This window comes from Gobius niger (assembly GCF_951799975.1).
Source record: "Gobius niger genome assembly, chromosome: 13".
Classification (NCBI taxonomy): Eukaryota; Metazoa; Chordata; class Actinopteri; order Gobiiformes; family Gobiidae; genus Gobius; species Gobius niger.
In genome coordinates, this window is record NC_136864.1 from 10,639,134 (window position 1) to 10,657,380 (window position 18,247).

The 18,247-nt window shown below is 40.9% G+C and overlaps 3 protein-coding genes across 3 annotated transcripts; 2 read left to right on the forward strand and 1 right to left on the reverse strand.

The window, feature by feature from the left end:
* Positions 1-2,313: 2,313 nt before the first annotated feature.
* Positions 2,314-8,400, reverse strand: LOC306973018 (serine/threonine-protein kinase NIM1-like; the record flags this gene model as incomplete). Its single annotated transcript, XM_079569816.1, has 4 exons — positions 2,314-3,060; positions 5,717-5,985; positions 7,903-8,184; positions 8,331-8,400. The coding sequence occupies 4 exons, from the start codon at positions 8,398-8,400 to the stop codon at positions 2,314-2,316; spliced, it is 1,368 nt and encodes a 455-aa protein (XP_079425942.1).
* A 2,106-nt stretch (positions 8,401-10,506) lies between these two features.
* On the forward strand, positions 10,507-13,496 carry pnhd (pinhead; the record flags this gene model as incomplete). Its single annotated transcript, XM_079569569.1, has 7 exons — positions 10,507-10,555; positions 10,854-10,949; positions 11,119-11,255; positions 11,601-11,874; positions 12,090-12,271; positions 13,014-13,072; positions 13,346-13,496. 7 exons carry the CDS (start codon positions 10,507-10,509, stop codon positions 13,494-13,496), a joined length of 948 nt encoding a protein of 315 aa, XP_079425695.1.
* A 1,881-nt stretch (positions 13,497-15,377) lies between these two features.
* Positions 15,378-17,667, forward strand: admp (anti-dorsalizing morphogenic protein; the record flags this gene model as incomplete). The annotated part of the gene is made up of 5 exons (XM_079569228.1): positions 15,378-15,678; positions 15,756-15,892; positions 16,628-16,750; positions 16,828-17,017; positions 17,243-17,667. The coding sequence occupies 5 exons, from the start codon at positions 15,378-15,380 to the stop codon at positions 17,665-17,667; spliced, it is 1,176 nt and encodes a 391-aa protein (XP_079425354.1).
* Between the last annotated feature and the right edge of the window lie 580 nt (positions 17,668-18,247).

The window sequence follows — 18,247 nt, forward strand, 5'->3', positions numbered from 1 at the left end:
TACAGCCTATGGGTCACTACAAGGTCAAATACGCACAAATATCAACTTTTGTATTTTACATAAAAAGTTCCATAATGCACCTTTAAACATTAAGCCTTTTATATCAGTATAGGTTCAGATACAAAGGAAGTCACTTGGTTGTTTCAGGTCAAATAAATGATACAAATTTAAACAAAATTATCTTTCCATCAATTATCCACCAGATTTCCAACACAAATACCATTGCTGCTACAGTGCAATGTTGTGCAGAGGTGTCATTCTTTCTCTTCAAGCACTTCATGTGGGTGAGAAGATGCTTCAGTATTTTAAATTATATGGGATGAAAAATAATATGCCTTGCACAATGGCAGCTTCAATTTAAATTGTGCCAAGTGTGGTCACAGCGGATGCCACTGGGTTACTTATACTGGTATACAAGTGTAAACCATTATAGTAATTTAGCATGTAGTCATTTCAAAAGGAGTTTGAAAAGAAAAGTCAAAACTAAAGATTGCCATATGCCTTGAATACCAGCTCTGAAATGCTTTAAGTGCTTTAGTTTCAATTAAATGTCACTTCAGCATCTTTGTAGATACAAAGATCTGAGGATTTGAGGTTAGCCATGAGCAATCAGTCATTTCAGGTTCATTCTGTCTCCCTTTGTCATCACTGCTGAACGAGGCACTGGACAGGAAAGGTCTTGTCCGAGTCCCCCTCACTCACCGTCTTTGTGCCTGTTTTTTTGTGTGAAATCTCAGGTGTGTTTTGCTAAACTTCCTGCTGATAGAAATCTGACGAACAGTGCATTTCCCTTAACCCTTTTGAAGCCTGTGAAAGCAATCCAGGTCAGTGTCAGTGGTATAAAAAGGCCACATTTGTGAGTATATCCGGGGGTTCAGGTGATGTAAAGATAGGATAGTTCGTTGTCATGGCATAAAACGATTAAATCCATTGCTGTTCTTTTCAATGGTCAAAGGTCCTCCGAGTCATGTGACCAAAACCCATGAGTAGAAAGGTAAAAGTTTAATTTACTTTAAACATAGATAGTGCTAATTGTGCGTCCTGTGCATTATGGAATGTAATCCAGAATCAGTTTGAAGTACTACGTGGCGCAATCTCAATCAAGCAGAGGTGTGTAGTACTCAATTCCATGTACTTAAGTAACTTTTTGAAGCAACTGTACTTTTGCAAGTAGTTTATTTCATCCAGTACTTTTTACTTCTACTTGAGCTATATTAAAAATGAAGTATCTGTACTCTTACTTGAGTAACAAAGTAAATCTTTAAGGGAAAAATCTTCGTTTTTATCCATAAAAAACATGTTTTTCTTGTTTTGTTTACTTCATTCTTCATAATGATTTCTTTTTATGTTTTTATGGTACTGTCTTTGAAAATATATACAATTTTCACATTATCTCAGGTTTTGTTTCAAACGACTGGAACCTGAATCAGACTTCTACGTTCAAACAGTTACTTACTACTCAAGTAAATTTTTCTCGAAGCACTTTTTTATTCTTACTTGAGTAAATATTGGTATATTGGCTGCTCGACCCACCTCTTCAATCAAGTAAATTAAGGGTTTCAGCTCAGCTCTACATCACAGACTGCTCTTTTTTGTATTTCATGATGTGAAGTGCTTTGAGTGCAATTCTATCAATTAGGGCTGGACGATATGGCCAAAATGTGTTCCTCATAGTGATTGATCTCGATTTTCCATCCAATTTTATTTTTTCATAATAAAAATAAATACAGTACATGTGGCTGATTCATGAACATAGACATATCTTTTATACAAACCTCAGCTCAAACTAAAACAAATGCTTTCCTCCCATTTCATTTAACACACAAATATCATCCATTGTCTCATCCAAACTCCAAAACTTGATCCTGTTTCTACCAATAAAAGGCTAGGCTGTAAACCATAAAGGACAGATAAACAATACATTTTCGGGCTCAAATCTTATTGTCTTACTATTACTTACATTTATTTTCATTTCATGTCCATTTTCTCTAATGTAATGCTTAATTTTTCACCCTGTGTTTCATTGTTTCATGTTTATAGTGGGATATATGAAGAATTTTTCAAACAAAGCTTTACAGTCATTTTTAAGCTTTAGAGTTAATTTGCTAGACATGAAAAGATCTTCAATATATCGTTTATTGCAATATTAATTCTACTATCTGAACATTTGTTCAAAACTAGATTTGTGTCCCATTCCCTGTTCCTTTTAATAATGTGTCCTTGGGCAAGACACTCATTGTGCACAAACATGACAATGCAAAGAGTTAGGGAGAACAAAGTATGTGCGTAGTGATCCAAAATCTTACACTAGATTCACATCACAATACAGACGACAGATCTCCTCTTGTTTAACGCAGATTCGGAGCCTGCTCTCCACTTGGCCCGGGACTCCTGTGTGCACTGGCTGTACCCCACCGCCTCCACTGAGCTCCTCTTTTGGACACGATGCATCAAAATCCGATACACCCCTGTGATCGGGCTCTGCAGGTCCGAGCTGTTGTTTAAGATATGGACTTTGGTCACTCCGAGAGGCTCCAACGCCGCTCTCACATTCAACTCGTCAGCGCTAAGTAGAAAGTTGGCGTCATAGAGGTGCGATGGGGTAGGGTGGACTGCTGGGTAGGCTTGCGGATACTCGATGCCTTTCATCCATTCACTCGCCATTACTGTAGGCAAACTTAATCGGTCTATTGGTAGTAGCTTCAGTAACCCTTTTATAATATCTTGACATAATTTCGGCACGTGCACTGGAATGGTAAAGGCCCCCTGTAGGATGCATTTCCTCAATCTCCCAGTGTTGGTAGCTTTGAACGGCATAGTGGCGGTCACCATGAAGTATAGGAGAACCCCCAAAGCCCACAGGTCTGCAGATTGGCCATTGAACGCTCGGTTTTTAAATAATTCGGGCGCGGCGTAGGGAGGGGAGCCGCAGGACGAGTGCAGGAGATCGGAATCGTGGCATTCTGAGCTCAAGCCGAAGTCGCCCACTTTGATGCAGTAGGTGCTGGTGTAGAAGACGTTTTCGGCCTTCAAATCTCTGTGGACGATGTTGTTGTCGTGCTGTGGAAAGAAATTATGAATACAAATGAAACTGTTATAAGTTGAACATTACCATAGAAGTCTGGAAGTCAAGCAAACACTGTCTATAGACTAATATTATCTAAAAACAATATAGAAAAGAAGAATAAAAAGAGCCTTGGAGCAACACCATTAGCTGTGGCTCACTGCTGGTAATCACATCAACATGCTGTAGACTGGGCTGGGTACCGGTACTTTAACAATACTTGCTTTACGATACCTAAACAATATATTTTTTTTATGCTAATACTAAAATATTTGCCATATAGAAACAGAAAAGTTCTATAAAATACTATTTCTATTAAATCTGCATCATTTGCTACAGGAAGCAAAAAATGGGCAAATGAGGAGGTATCCGGGCTAGACTCACAGCTAAGCCACACAGCCGTTCTATTGTTCTGGCAAATGGGCGTTCACTGGAGAATAAAACAGATGAACTGCTAAGATCTTCCCAAAAGATGGTGAAAGACTGTTGTGGGGCGGAGGGAGCTGCGCAGAAGGAAGAGGAAGGAGGAGGTGGACCTGACCAGTGCAGGACACCATGCTCTGAAACAGGAACAAACCCCGGAGGCGCTGCACCGTTTCAGAGGAGAAAACATGCTGGTCAGGTTGGCCCACTGTGGTGGCACGGCTCAGTGGTGGCACGGCTCAGTGGTGGCACGGCTCTGTGGTGGCACGGCTCAGTGGCGGCGGCTCAGGACTAACACCTGAACATTTTTTTCGTTGTGCTTTCTTTAAAGCTGTCCCTGGACTAACAGGTCTTGTTATGGATCAGCTTTTCTTTATTTTCAACACTATTTACTTTGTGTGATTGATTCTCATTGAATACAAACAATTATGAATGAACACGTGGGATTATGTAGGAAACAGAAAAAAGGGTGAAATAACTCCAAATAATGTTTTATATTTAAAATTCTTCAAAATTCTTGCCCTTTCTTCTTGGCATTTTCTCATTGAGCTTCATGAAGTCGTCCCTGAAATGGTTTCCAACAGTCCGTGAAGTAAAAACCTTTTCTGTGAAGACATCATGAACCCCATTGAGTAAATATCAAAAGTGCATAGCAGTGATCAAAGCAAAGAGGCTTTTTGAAGAATCTATTTCACCTTTTTTGTTTAAAATATAGTTCCATATGTGTTATGTCTTCAGTGAGAACCTAAAATGCAAATAGTTTGTGAGTAAAATGAAAAGAAATGCTTAAAAAAAAGCATTTCCAAACTTTTGACTTTCAATACTTAATTTTTTTTTATACCAGTAGTACCTAAACTCTTTTTTTTCTCGATACCACACTGGTATTGTGCATCCAGCCTCAGCTTTAGATGCTGCTTATGTGAACAATGACTCTTCTGTTTTACATTTTATAATCTCCTATAGCTTATTATTATGGAATGCGACAGGAATCCAAGAAATCTCTGTGGTCTCTGCTGGTGAATCACAAAACCGTATTTAGACAAAAATCCCTGTCGATGAATTGTTTTGACAGTTCTGCTGTGCTGAAATACAATATGACATTACAACATACCAGAGTCAAACTGAATTATATTCTTTCTTGATTTTCAGTGGACAGATGTTTATTTGTGTGGTTACTTGCCGTTTTTGTTGAATGCCGGCCCCAAAGTTGCATCAAAACCACAGGCTTCAGCAAAGATGCAATTTAGTGGTGTTAATGTAGTATTTCACAATAAAATACTTTCATTTAAAAATAGCATGAAAAACAATGTCCTTCAAACGGGAAAGAAAAGTTTGAAGGTTGTGTTTCTGTCGCCCTCTGCTGGCAATGGTGAGGTAAGGAGCCGTTACAAAAAGCAGCACTACATGTTGTCAATGTTAAGATGTATCTTTTTGTACTGACATGACAAAGCCATGAAACATTTTAATCATATGAGCTCCTTTTTGCTGAGTAAACCTTCTGTTAACACTTCCTGTAACATTTTGAACATGGGAACCCCCCCCCCCGGCTGAGTAAAGAGATTTTGCTCCCTGATAAGAACGTACATCCATAAATTATATCCCTGTCCCACAGAGAGGCAGGTGAAACTAGACATGTCGTCGTAAATTACTGGGCTCTTCAGTTCAGAGAGCGTCCAGTCAAATGTTACAGGGCCTAACGAATATGTTATCTATGTGCTGCTTTTTAACTTGATAATAACGTGAGATATTTAATTTAAACAGACATGAATATGATGGTTTTGTATTTTGAATATCAAATATCAAATGAAAATATCTGTAAAAACTGTAAAGAGTTTGGACATAAACAAGGAAAAATTGTCTAGAACTCCCTTGATGATCATTGTAAACATTGTGAAAAAGTGACAAAATAAATGAATCCATGTAAAGTGATTGTAAAGCAACAAATAAGTAAATTAAATGAGAAAACTGAGAAAACTGTACCAAAAATCTGAATAGCAATTTAAAAAATAAAAATAAATCAAGTAGTAGCATATGAATCTGGTTTGATGACTGATTTGAAAACAACCCATACAGTATATGTATATAATAACAGGCCACTTGAAATATTTTGTGTTGAATAATGAAAACCTCAAGATGAACTTCAATAAAATGCTTAATAACCAAGAAATACAAATAGTACTTATATAGTACTAGAATACTTTTTTGCCTTTAAGATCCCCACAGCCTCACCATGTGCTTGAGCGCAGACACCACTTGAGAAAACACCAGTTTGCTCTCCAGGTCAGAGAGGCGCCCCCTGGTGCTGATGCGCGAGAACAGCTCTCCTCCGCTGGCGTACTCCATCACCAGGTACAGCCTCTTGAAGGTCTCCAGCACTTCGTACAGGCGCACAATGTTCGGGTGGGACAGTTTCTGCATGCACGCGATCTCAGAGGGAAAGAGCACATGCGAACTCTTGTTCAGGTGAGACTTGTCCAGGATCTTCACCGCCACTCTCTCTGCGGGACACAACGTCCACACCAATTAATAACAAAAGCAGGAGCATGAATTAATGAACTACAACTTGCTGCAAAAAAACCCCCACAACTTTAAAGCAAATTGCAACACAAGTATCAACCTTGACCCGTGGAAGTTTAGCAGCAATTGGGATTCTAGTTTTCTACGAACATTTTTCTCTTTAAGAAGAAACATTATCGTCTTAACCCCCACCTGAACCGAGCAGATTTTCCCCAGTTTGGCATTACCCAAATCTAAAAGCTTCTTGAATAAACTGTCAAGATATAGCAACGAAAAAGAGGATGAAAATGCAACCAAAAAGTGACGAAAAAGCAGCAAAAGAGCGACACAAACGGGCCAGAAAATCAACAATAACACACTGGAAAAGCCACAAAAATATGGCTAAAGAGTGGTGAAAAAGACAATAACACAACAGAAAGTGGCAAAAATGTGGCAAAAATGTGGCAAAAACAGAAAAAAACGTGACCAAAAAAGCAACAAAAAATATGAACATTTGGCAAAAACTCAACAAAAGTGGCCAAAATGCAACAAGGAAGTGAAGAAAAAAAAAGGGATGTTATAGCACACAAAACATTACAAGAACATGACAAAATGCTTCAATAATGTGACAAAAATGCAGTTTGATGTATGCAAAAGAAAATGCATCCGTTTTGTAGGTCTTAGCTTTCAAATGAGGCTTTGCACTGGTCTGTAGGCTGTGAGCTCCAATCTTTAAGATTTGCGGTAAGAAATGCGCTCAGTTAAAGCTGGGGTACTTGGCATTTTGTTGATGTAAAGCAAATGTATTTTAGCCGTCACAGTGTTTGTTGTGACCACGGCAAAAAAACAGATTTTGTTGCATTGTCTTCACCTACACTTTTATGGAAGATAGAAGTACAATCTAAATTAGTGCAATTTATTTTGGGGGTGGTCCCGGTTTGCCACCGCTCAAAGCAGTACATGGGCATGAACATACATATAATTAATTTTCAGGATTTTTTGCACATTTGGAGGGATTGTGACAGCTGGAGTTTGGGCCAAAACTTTTCATTTTTTGAACAGGAAAAATCAGGTACCCCAGCTCTAAGAGGTTAATCACACCTTCTATTTTGATTGAACAGACTTTTCTTTTACATGTTTCCGTCAGCAAATTCAAATAGACGCACCAGTAACATCTTTCTACAAATTGTAAATATTGCTGTTTCTGTTCAGGAGTTAATAAGAATTGTACTGGGCGTGTAAGAACTGTAAAGGACACGATGATGGTTCATATGACGCCTCATGTAACTGCAGGGTGAAGGCTGTCAGAGGGATTATCTCTCGTCTTGCGGCACGTGCAGTGACCCAGACTGGATTAATGTCAATGATGCTTCTATGAATGGAAAACTAGGTGTAATATATATTTTTTTAAATGTGTAAGTAAAATATAGTTGGTGATTTAGGTCATAAAAGTGAACTACTTTTGGGCATATTTGACAGTTTATAGTCAAGTATCAGTACAGTTGCTTCCAATTGCTCAACCACTTAATCCAGATTGATGACTGACCCAGTTGTCGATTCAAGGTTAAGGTTACATGTAACACAAAATGTCTGTGCCACCGTATGCAATGATAGATAGGCTTGATATACAGAGGTTTCCATTCATATAGGCAATCATGACCTTGAATAGAAAATTTAAAGGATGGTGTCGATGGTTACTGGCAACTTCTGCAATTCTCCAGCAGAGATTCAAGAACATTTGTGAGCCACAGGAACCATCCACCTGAATGTGTGGTGTTTCTGTAGGATTTGCTTATGTTTGCAAAAGTAAGGTTTCAATATTAACGGATGGCAATACACAACTCAATGCTTTTCGAGACAATAACCTCGTGATAAGACCTTACAAACTTGCCGTTCCTTTGCAGCAGTTTTCCACACACCTTTGGTCACCACGTGCACCCCCAGCCGGACGGAGGAGAAGTTCCCCGCTCCGATCTCTCCTCTGAGCTCGTAGAGTCCCACGCGGCGCCCGAACGTCACCTCCTCCATCACCCGCTCACTGTGGCTCAGCTCGTAACAGGCTCTGTCGAAAACGGTGGGGCTCAGGGTGTTGTCCCCGGCACCTCCGCCCGTCCTGTTCGAGGAGTCGGACTTTTCTTTCAGCTTTGGGGAGTTCTCGGGGAAAATTCCGTCCTGGCACGGGGGGGTTTTGAGATGCGCCCCTGGAATCATCAGAAAAAACAGATTTTCCATTGTGAAAAAGGAGAAGACTAAAATATGCAACAGCCACACTAATACAAGAATCCCATGCATGCCTTTTATGATTTGCCATTAAATTTGCTATTTTTTATTATGATTGACTACTCACATGTTTTGCCTCTGATGTTCCTTTTCGCCTTCTCAGTATTGACAGCATTATTCCGGCTTTTTAAATACATGATCTCTCTTTTCCCAGTTCTTTTCCAGTTCTTAAAGATTGCACTGACAATGACAAAGATCTGTGCAGCAGCTCTCCAGCGTTGCAGATGTGCTTGTGGCGCTCCCCTCCCGCTCTCCACTCCAGACTGGGCTAATCCTGACTGTGGATTATAATCTTGGAGCGCGACTCCTCCCTGAAACAGAGATTAGGATCCATGGCCAGGCCAAAACGGGTCAGTGGGTTTTAATTCAGCAAAAAAGTGCACAATATCTGGAGGGGATTTTCAGTCAGAAATAACGCAACTGGGATTGAAAGCAAGATTTCCAAACTTTATGAAATGTTCATTTGAAATGTACTGCGTGGATGTAATGATTTCACAATCTTAACTATGAATTCTATCATTTACAGATCAGATAGAGTTCTCACCTCTCTCAGCAAGTAGGTGCCAGGTTCGATTCCTGGGGCGATTCCTGTTTGGCGTTTGCATGTTCTCCCTGTGTCAGGTCAAGTTTCCTCCAGGTGCTGGTTTTCCCCATCGACCAAAACGTGCACAGTCGGCAAAAACCTCCTGCTGGATAGGATGTGTCAAATGCAGAGGAAAAATCATCCTAAAGGCACAAAAAGTTTTAAATTATGCAGATCTTTTTCCCCAAATAAATGAAAAGTATTCATTTCAGACCACAACAGACAAGCTCCAGTTGTATTTTACTGATGGTTAGAGTAATTCTTTCAAATTAGTGGATGTATGTTTTAGTATCGAGTAATTAGAAGGTGTTGCACATTATCAAAGCATCATGAGTCAAAAATCAAATCCCAAGTTAACCCTTTGAGAGATACATTTGTAAGCATCTATACAACAAAAATGTTATTCTCCAGTGTTTCCGCCCAGCCTTTGTTTTTCTAGTGCCAATAAACTCTCCCTTTATCCTGACTGCAGTAAAGTGTGTCAGGGTGTCTGGTGCAGGGGCCAGAGGAGACGTCCCGCCCGCTCACACTGACCCAGACAGGCCTCAGACAGACAGACAGCACCAGGGGCCAGACTCGGTGTCTGCTCCACACCTGTGCACCAAGGGGCCTTTGCTTTCATAAGATCCATGTCTCAGTCACGTTAATACTAATCCGACCTGATGGACACGTGTATGACAGCTCCAGCTAAGGATAAGAATGGGAGAGTCTGTGCACTGACAAATGTGAAGTATCCTGCTGCCAGAGGGGCCATGTCAGATCACTGATAAATGATGAAATGTTGCTGAACAGATGATTCAGTGTCATTGATTACAAGACAAATTCAGGTGTTTTCTGTCATTATCGCTCAATCAAAACCCACATATTGAGAGGAAACCTGATTTCTTGAGGAGATTCCGGGTTTGTTTTGCCTGAATGAAAAGATCAGAGGATCTGCTATAGAAACTAGAGATTTCACACCTTGATCAGTGCTGTCTGTGGCTGACGACCGTCTGACCGATGATCCTCCTGATCCAGAGAAAATGAGCCTCACATTAACATTTCAAACACAGAACTGACAATCAACACTTTTGATTAATAGTTGTTGTTTTTTTTGTTTTCTATTTGTTTTTAATTACTGGAAAAATATGCTTATAAGACATACATTACATCAACAATTACAATTAACTACCAACTACCATTCAGTTCAACACATGATTACATTTATTGTTATTTTGCTGATAATTTGAGTGAAAGTTGAAACTTTCTGGGCTGTGGCCATTTGTCTCCTGTTGAATAAACACTGAGGTGCTGTCCTTTTCTCCCACGCTTCAGTAATTGTTGTCTTGTTTTAGTGGAGGTGCTAAATACCTTCCTCCTGAGATAAAAGATGATTAATGCTGTGAATGTGACACTTTAATGGCCCCAAGCTTCTAAAGCCCCTCATTGAGCCACAGGCCCCAGCTCAGAGGAGCCTTGACCCACAGCCTTTGAAGTGCTGTCTCCACTAAATGGTATTCAACATTTAAATTTGATTACCCTTTTCACGTTCAGAGACGATCAGGCCTGAAGCTGAGCTGAGCTGAGCCCATATAAATATCACAGTCCTCAGAGGAGCACAGTCTCATTTAGGTTCAGCTCAAACCCAGGACTAAACCAGAACTAAAGCAGGACTAACGGCATGGACTCAGTCTGGATATGTCTGCTCCTGTCTGCCCTCCACCTCACCTGTAAGTACTGTGCGCTCTACTTACTACTGCTGTGCATGCTCTGATTCACTTTGTTTGCACAGGCCGGTAGCACTGAAAGCCTTTAAACCTGGGATGTAGCTTGTGATATATGAATGTTAGACATTTGGAAAAACACATCTTTATAAAACGTGATTGGTAAAACGGCTTTTGTTTATTTAGACACAGTAGCCACTGCCAGTATTATATTACATTTATTTACACAAAAAGCTAACTGGTAACATTTGTGTAGTTGTAGTACTTGTATTTCAACAATATGCCTGTATTGTGTGTTTTCCAGTGTCTGGAGTGTGGAGCAAACACACTGACCACAGAAACCTGTTCACACAGCGAGTCTGCTGCAAGAGGCAGAGCCACTTTGTTTACATTGGTCAAGGTAATGTATTGATGTTATCATACTGTAACATCTACTGCATTGGAAGCTACTGGAGTTAATAAACCAGTTCCTTTAGTAATACACTCACCTTTAAAACACTTTTCTGAAATTATTCAGAAACAAGGCGGTAATCGGTTATTCACTTCCCCATCTGTCCCTCTCTCCTCAGACATATCCGGGGCTCCAGTGAACGTGGATGTGGGCATGTGCAGGCCGCACTGTGGAGGGACGGCCCGGGCCGTGCATGGCGCTCAGAGGGACTACTCCAAACACCCCTCCATGCTGGAGTTCATCAGGAGCAAAAAGGTGAGGACCTGCACTACCTCCTAATGCCACACGAGGGGGCGCTTGTGTTGTTTACAGCAGCGCACTCTTTTATTTGCAATAGGTTCAACAAAATGCCGGGATTCCTTGGAATTGTGCCCATATTTTGTCGGGTTTATTTTTAGCATTACAAAAGGGCTTTACCAAAAACTATCCCATTGCTGACTTGGACTTCTTACAGCTGAGGTTGCTTAGACTTAATAAAGTTAGTTGTTCATCAGTAGCCTGTTGTTGCCATTGGCCTGTAGGTTTTTTGGTAAAGGTTATGCCAGATGAAACGCTTTGAACTCACATTTCGATGTGACAGACATGTGATTTCTCTTTCAGCAGAAGATGCGCGTGGCCTCTGCCCCGCAGAGCCCAGAGCTGAGGCAGCTGCCCTCGTGCGGACTAGACCAGGTGTGCGAGCCCACCGGGATGCGCGTGGAGCGGGTGATGCTGTTCGAAGGCCCGCGAGAGGTGGAGGTGATCGAGGACTGTCACTGCGAGATCAAAATGACGCAGTGCCTCCGAGTGCCTGCACTCAGGACGTACTACGCAGAGACCCCGTATGAAACCGTGATAGATGTGGGAGGATGCTCCAGGTCCAAGGGCGCTCCGGGTATGTCATAGCACCTAAAACTGATAAATTATATTTACATTTTAAAGGCATGTTAGAAACACTGGCCATGAAAGTCAGATAACTGTCACAACAAACAAGCATGCATTAACTCTGAATCAGTCTGCTCTGGGCAGACCCAGGTTAAGACTAATGACACTCAAACTCTCATTGTGTACTGAGTTTATAATAACCAGCATGTCTCTGCTTATCCACAGAGGGCTTCTCCTGCGTTCCCACTCGGTTTGACTCTGCGCTGGTGGAGACTCCAAACAAAGTGGAGTTAATTCAGACAGTGGAGGCGTGTGAGCTGAAGGAGAGCTGCTACAGAGTGCCTCATGTGGAATATTACTATGAGACTGTGCAGCACCAGGACGGGGTCAAAGAGGAGAGACTCAAGGTGTGTAGACACAACACAAAAAACTTGAAAACTTGAGCCTAAATTTGCATCCACACATCTCTACAGGGTGCTTGATTAGTATGGCTCTTGGGTCATTTAAATTGTGACTTTCACACTAGCTTTTGTGGAGAGCTGAGAGGAAGTGGGCTCAGCTGGGGGCACACAGTAATGAAGTGTCTTTATTCATCGCACACATTTGTGGAAGACACCACTTAATCTCACATTCTGTTTCACTGAGCGGAGTCTGGCGCCGCACAGACTGGGCCTGGCCTTTCTGATGCGCAGAACTCTTCAATACACCCAATACACAAGACACAGAGCAACAACCGCTGAACATAATGACTGTCATTTAGACACGATTCAGCAAAAACCTGATGAATTATGAATATACATTTATCACTCATCATAAAAAGTCCAGGCATCGTTTACAAATACTTAGTGAAACCTTTATTTCTGGGCATTTAAAACATTAAAAATCACATCAACACTTTCTTCAGGGTGCTACAATACATTTACAGTAACACCCTGAAGAAGCTGTGTAAGTTGAGACCATTTACCATTTATTACTGGCTTAATGCTGTGATTATACCGAACTGAATAGTGTTAAAAAGGGTTATTTTGTTAAAACTAGTGGTGGTCTGCAGATGTGGGCTCAGATCGGCAGCTGGCCGCCCTAAACTGGGTAAATATTTGTAGCCCGCTGTGAGCTCATGGCGTTCTCTCTGTTTTGCTAATGTTTCAGGAAATAGACGTGGGCAGATGTTTGGGAGGCTGCACTTCAGGAAACCGCTGTCTTCTCAGGTCAGTAACAGACGAAGCTCCACCCCCTGCGTCTCACAACAATTACCTGTTAACTCTGACACCTTCAGGGACATGTTGATCTTTAGTGACCAAATGTCCACACACAGCTTTAGGATTTATTGTATTCGGTAACTAAATATATATTCAGTTTTCCATAGTGCTATTGAAATCATTGTAGCATATATAAATGGATACTATATAATTAGTCACTACATGTGGTACAACCCATTGGTCGAAGCGTTGTATTCAGTACATGTTCCTTCTCTGTTGCAGGAGTCCGTCTGACCCAGCAATCTGCCACCTTTGGGCCGAGCGCCAGTCAAACTCCTGTGTTCCTCAGGGATATGAAAGTCACAGCTTCATGAACCAATACGGACAGATGCGCAAAGTGCTCTCCATTTCCTCCTGTCTGTGCCAGGAGTAAACATCAAACCAACCAGAAAATCCACAAACCTATTGTATAAAGAATGTGAAAAAGAACAGCAGACCATCACGTTTATAAAACTAAAGTATTGTATTATATGTAATATATGTAAAAGAACCTATTATGTAAATAAATTTAATTAAATAAACAGTGCTTTTGTTTCTTCTAGTAATTACTTCACTTTAGAATCATGATTAATAAAAACTCAAGGAGAAATGCCACAGGCGTGATTACATGAAACAAACTTTTTTAAATTAATAATATTAACCAAAAAAGAAACACTTTATTTTATACTAACAGTAACAATGTGTAATAACTTGTACCTATGTGTTACATACACAATGGAATAATATGTATTTATAGTTTGTTTGTACATAATGTGTTAAGATCTAACTCTAACCTTAAGTCCTGACCCTAAGGGTCTTGTTTCTTATTACATTATATACTAATACACATTACTCCATTGTGTATGTAGCGCATACGTACAAGTTATTAGACATTGTTACACAGCACATTAAATTGTACTAAATTTGATTTGGTACAATAAATCAAGGTAATGTAAAATAAAGTGTTATCACAAAAAATATCCCCGAAAGCTGTCATTACATTGGATCATCATTGAGTAGTTCCTTTACTTCATCAGATATTATCTGGTGGAGCCCATAAGAAATTCAGATTCCATTATAAGATTTCAAAAAACGCACTACTCTTTATGTATATTCTGACTGACTAATGTAGTTGACACAATGACATGACTTCAAAAATCAACAGTCTTTCTTTAAATGCCGTGCGTAAATGTCTCCAAATGTTTAAAGTCTTATTCCGCATAATTCAGAGCTCGCGTTTGAAGTACCAGGTGTAGAAATAAACATAAAAGGATCGTTAGTCAGGACTTGAAAAGTTTAGGGGCCTTTGAAACAGCACGTGCAGCCGTCGTCATTTTGATATCAACGTGTGAAACAACACGGCTGTGTTTTTACTGTAATCTGAAGGGTAAAATCACAGTGATCTGTTTTATGGTCCACTACAAACTGTCTTTGATCTTCGAAGCCACGGAACAAACTTTACTTAAGTTTCAGTTTGTCTTTGGCCTGTGCGTAATTGTGCGTAATAATCAAACATAACAAATTACGCGCGTTGATTTCTACATTTAAATTCTTGCTAGATGTGTCTACACATGTAATTTACAATACAATGCGCAGTTAACTAAAATATGTAATATACTGGCTCGTGGTCAGACTGTACAATCACATTATGCACATGGGTGGGAGAATGTAACCAACATGAAATCTTAGTTTAGATGATTATCCAGCTGTAATTGATTAGGCAGATATGTAAATCTCCAACCGTGTAGACTGTAACACTAGTCTTTTCTTTTGGGTAATTGGTTTTCATCCCTATCTCTGTTTCCATTATTCTAATTTAATGGATTCATTGAGCGACAGTTCATCTCCCACTGAGAGCCCACTTCCTCAGCAGAGCAGCTCTGAAACAGCCTGCCTGGGTCTCTCTTGGAGCCTTTTCTAATAAAGTGAACAGAAATGTATTGATTAGGGATGTCCCAAATCACATGTGAGTTCATGTTTCTGAGATAATGTGACTGAAGTTGATTTCTGGCCTTATTGCCAGACGTGGGGGACGCGGCTTGAATACACAGGGTTCACACCTCGCTATCACCGCCATTAGCTCCCTTTACATGCGCTGATGGGTGATTTACATTTGCGACCAAATAGCATCTTTACTGCTGTTTACCAAAGACTCTGGGGGCATTGAAGACCACCATCCTCGGTTTATATAAAAAGCCGGGCATCTCCAGCCACCAGACACTCCAGCTTTGAATTGCAGAACGACTGTGGACCAGGACCTTTCACCGGCTCGGATATGATTCTTTTGGTGATCTTCAGCTCATTGCTCTGCTCCGCCGCGGCGCGACCCTCTCTCAAATATCTGGAAAACCCCAACAGCGGGGAGAATGAGACCGAGGATCCCGCGGAAGTGAGATCCGCTGCCATCAAGCGGCTTTTGGAAGTTTTTGGTATGGAGGACCCTCCCGCCGTCCACGGGCACAAGCAGCCCCCACAGTACATGCTCGACCTGTACAACACGGTCGCGGATGTGGATGGCGTGACTAAGGACCCGTATATTTTGGAGGGGAACACAGTCCGCAGCTTCTTCGACAAATGTAAGTCCCATTTGTAAACTATGAGTAAGCAATGTGGTGGTTATTTTGAATCTAATCGCGTTGTTCCCCCGTTGCAGTGCGCAGTGAACAAGTGGAGTTTAGGTTCAATATGTCCACGGTGTCCAGAGAAGAGAAAATCCTCACAGCAGAGCTTCATCTGTTCAAACTACGACCCCAGGCCACCCTCGCCTTCAACAGACACCATTTCTGCCAGGTATGGACCACTTCTACGAGTAGGATGTTACACTATTGGATTGACTTCACATATGGATAAAGCTGTCGAGAAATACTTTTCACTTCAACATCCAAATACTCAAATAGAAGTCAAATTTTACCCCTTAACCCCCACCATAACAAAGTGCAGCTCAGCTTTTCCCAAATCTAAAAGTGTACAGCCTATAGGGCAGAGTAATGCCTCATTTGAAAGCTAAGACCTACAAAACTCATGTAAACAGAGCTATTTTCTCACTTTGTTGCCGTGTTTTTATCGCTTTTTAGTTGCGTTTTTGTAACTTTTCTGTAACTTTTTCATTGCATTTCTGGAATTTTTCTATTGCTCTTCTGTGGCTGTTTTGCTGCATTTTTCTCACTTTTTCATCACTTTTTCTTTGCTCTTTTGTATCTTTTTTTAGTTGCATTTTTGTCACTTTTTAAAAAACTTTTTCATTGCGTTTTTGTCACTTTTCTGTGGCTTTATTTTTTGCTGCTTTTTCATCACTTTTTCATTGCTTTATATTTTATTTTTATTTTTTATTTTCATCCTCGTTTTTTGTCTCATTTTTGTTGCCATTTTGACACTTTTTCAAGAAGCCAAACTGGAGAAAATGCGCTTTGTTCAGGCAGGGTGTGAAGAGGTTAAGCAAAAGTAAAACTTTCAGTATTGATATAACAAAACCATATAAAACTGTTATGATCCAAATGAAAATATTTGATCTTTCTTCATTTTCAGGTCAGTGTCTATCAAGTGCTCGACACCAGCAAAACCAACAGCACACAGGACAAGAAGCTCCTGTCTTCTCGACTCATCCCGGTCCACTCCACTGGATGGGAAGTGTTCACCATCACACACGCAGTAAGTACATAAGCACACGCCCTAAACTACTACTACTGCTACTACTACAAAAGCTAAATGTCTGTGTTTTCTTCTAGGTTCGTTCCTGGATGGTGGACGAGGGCAGTAACATGGGTCTCCATGTGGTTGTCCGGACTCTTGGTGGAAGTGCAGTGGATATGAAGCTGATGCGATTTGCTTCTGGACGAAACCATCATCAGAGCAAGCAGCCCATGTTAGTGCTGTTCACAGACGACGGCCGCAGACCCACCAGGGTAGAAAGCACAGGTGAGGTTTCATGCAAAGCTATCAGTCTATTGCTGGCCATACAATCAAATCTAGACACTTGAAACGGATTAGATCTTTAACTTCATTGGTCCATACACGGATTAATTCACCACTAGAGCCAAGTTCAGTATGACTAAAATCAACTCTGTCTTAGGTTATTACATGCAGACCATCTATTATCTATTACCATCACGTCCTAACCAGACTTCTATCATTTCTCTACAGATTTCGATGACAACGCAGCGACTTTCAACCTGCCCCCGTCCTTCATGTCCGGCACCTCCTCCCGAATCGCCCGCTCCGTGGACTACTCGGAGGAAGAGGGTATGTCCGCACCCTGCCAGCGTCACCCTCTCTACGTTGACTTCGAGGAGATCGGCTGGTCCGGCTGGATCATCTCTCCGCGCGGGTACAACGCCTACCACTGCAAAGGCTCTTGTCCGTTCCCCTTGGGCCAAAACATGCGCCCGACCAACCACGCCACCGTGCAGTCCATCATCAATGCTCTGAAGCTGCTAAGGGGGGTAGAGGCGCCATGCTGTGTCCCCGATAAGCTGTTTTCAATCAACCTGCTCTACTTTGACGATGATGAGAATGTAGTGCTCAAACAATACAATGACATGGTGGCGGGAAGCTGCGGATGCCACTAACAGCAATTACTGTGGGCCAAATATGGACTTTGTACAATATGTAAATATGGATAAATTATAATATATGGCAGTGATTGAAGTGCTGTAATAGATGTAAAAATGTATATTTTATGTTCGCAATTAGAATAAATGCTAGTAATGTGTTCAATAATGTTTGGATTTATTTCAAATATACGTGCAAAAAGTGGCAAAATGTGTGCATGCGATTTAATAAAGTGCATTAGCTTAAAGGGTTTTGGAATTGGGTCTTCAATATAACTTTATGTGTCCAAAATAGCAACAAAGTGATTAGGTTTTGAAATGCTGATCGTAAATAGTAAAACAGCGAGCAACAAACATTTCCCCCCCCAAGTACTGGCACAGGCCGTGTTCCCCAAAAAGCTGGGAGTAGTTAAGAACACAAACTTCAAACAACTAGTCTCTAGATTATCATTGTTTCAAATCTCAAAAACATATGAAGTAGTACATTTCTCCCACGGACAATTCCACCTGGATAGACTCAAACAGACAAAAGCAGCAATTTGGAACATTTATTGACATGTATATTATTATAGTTTTGGCGATCAGACCCCGGCGGTAG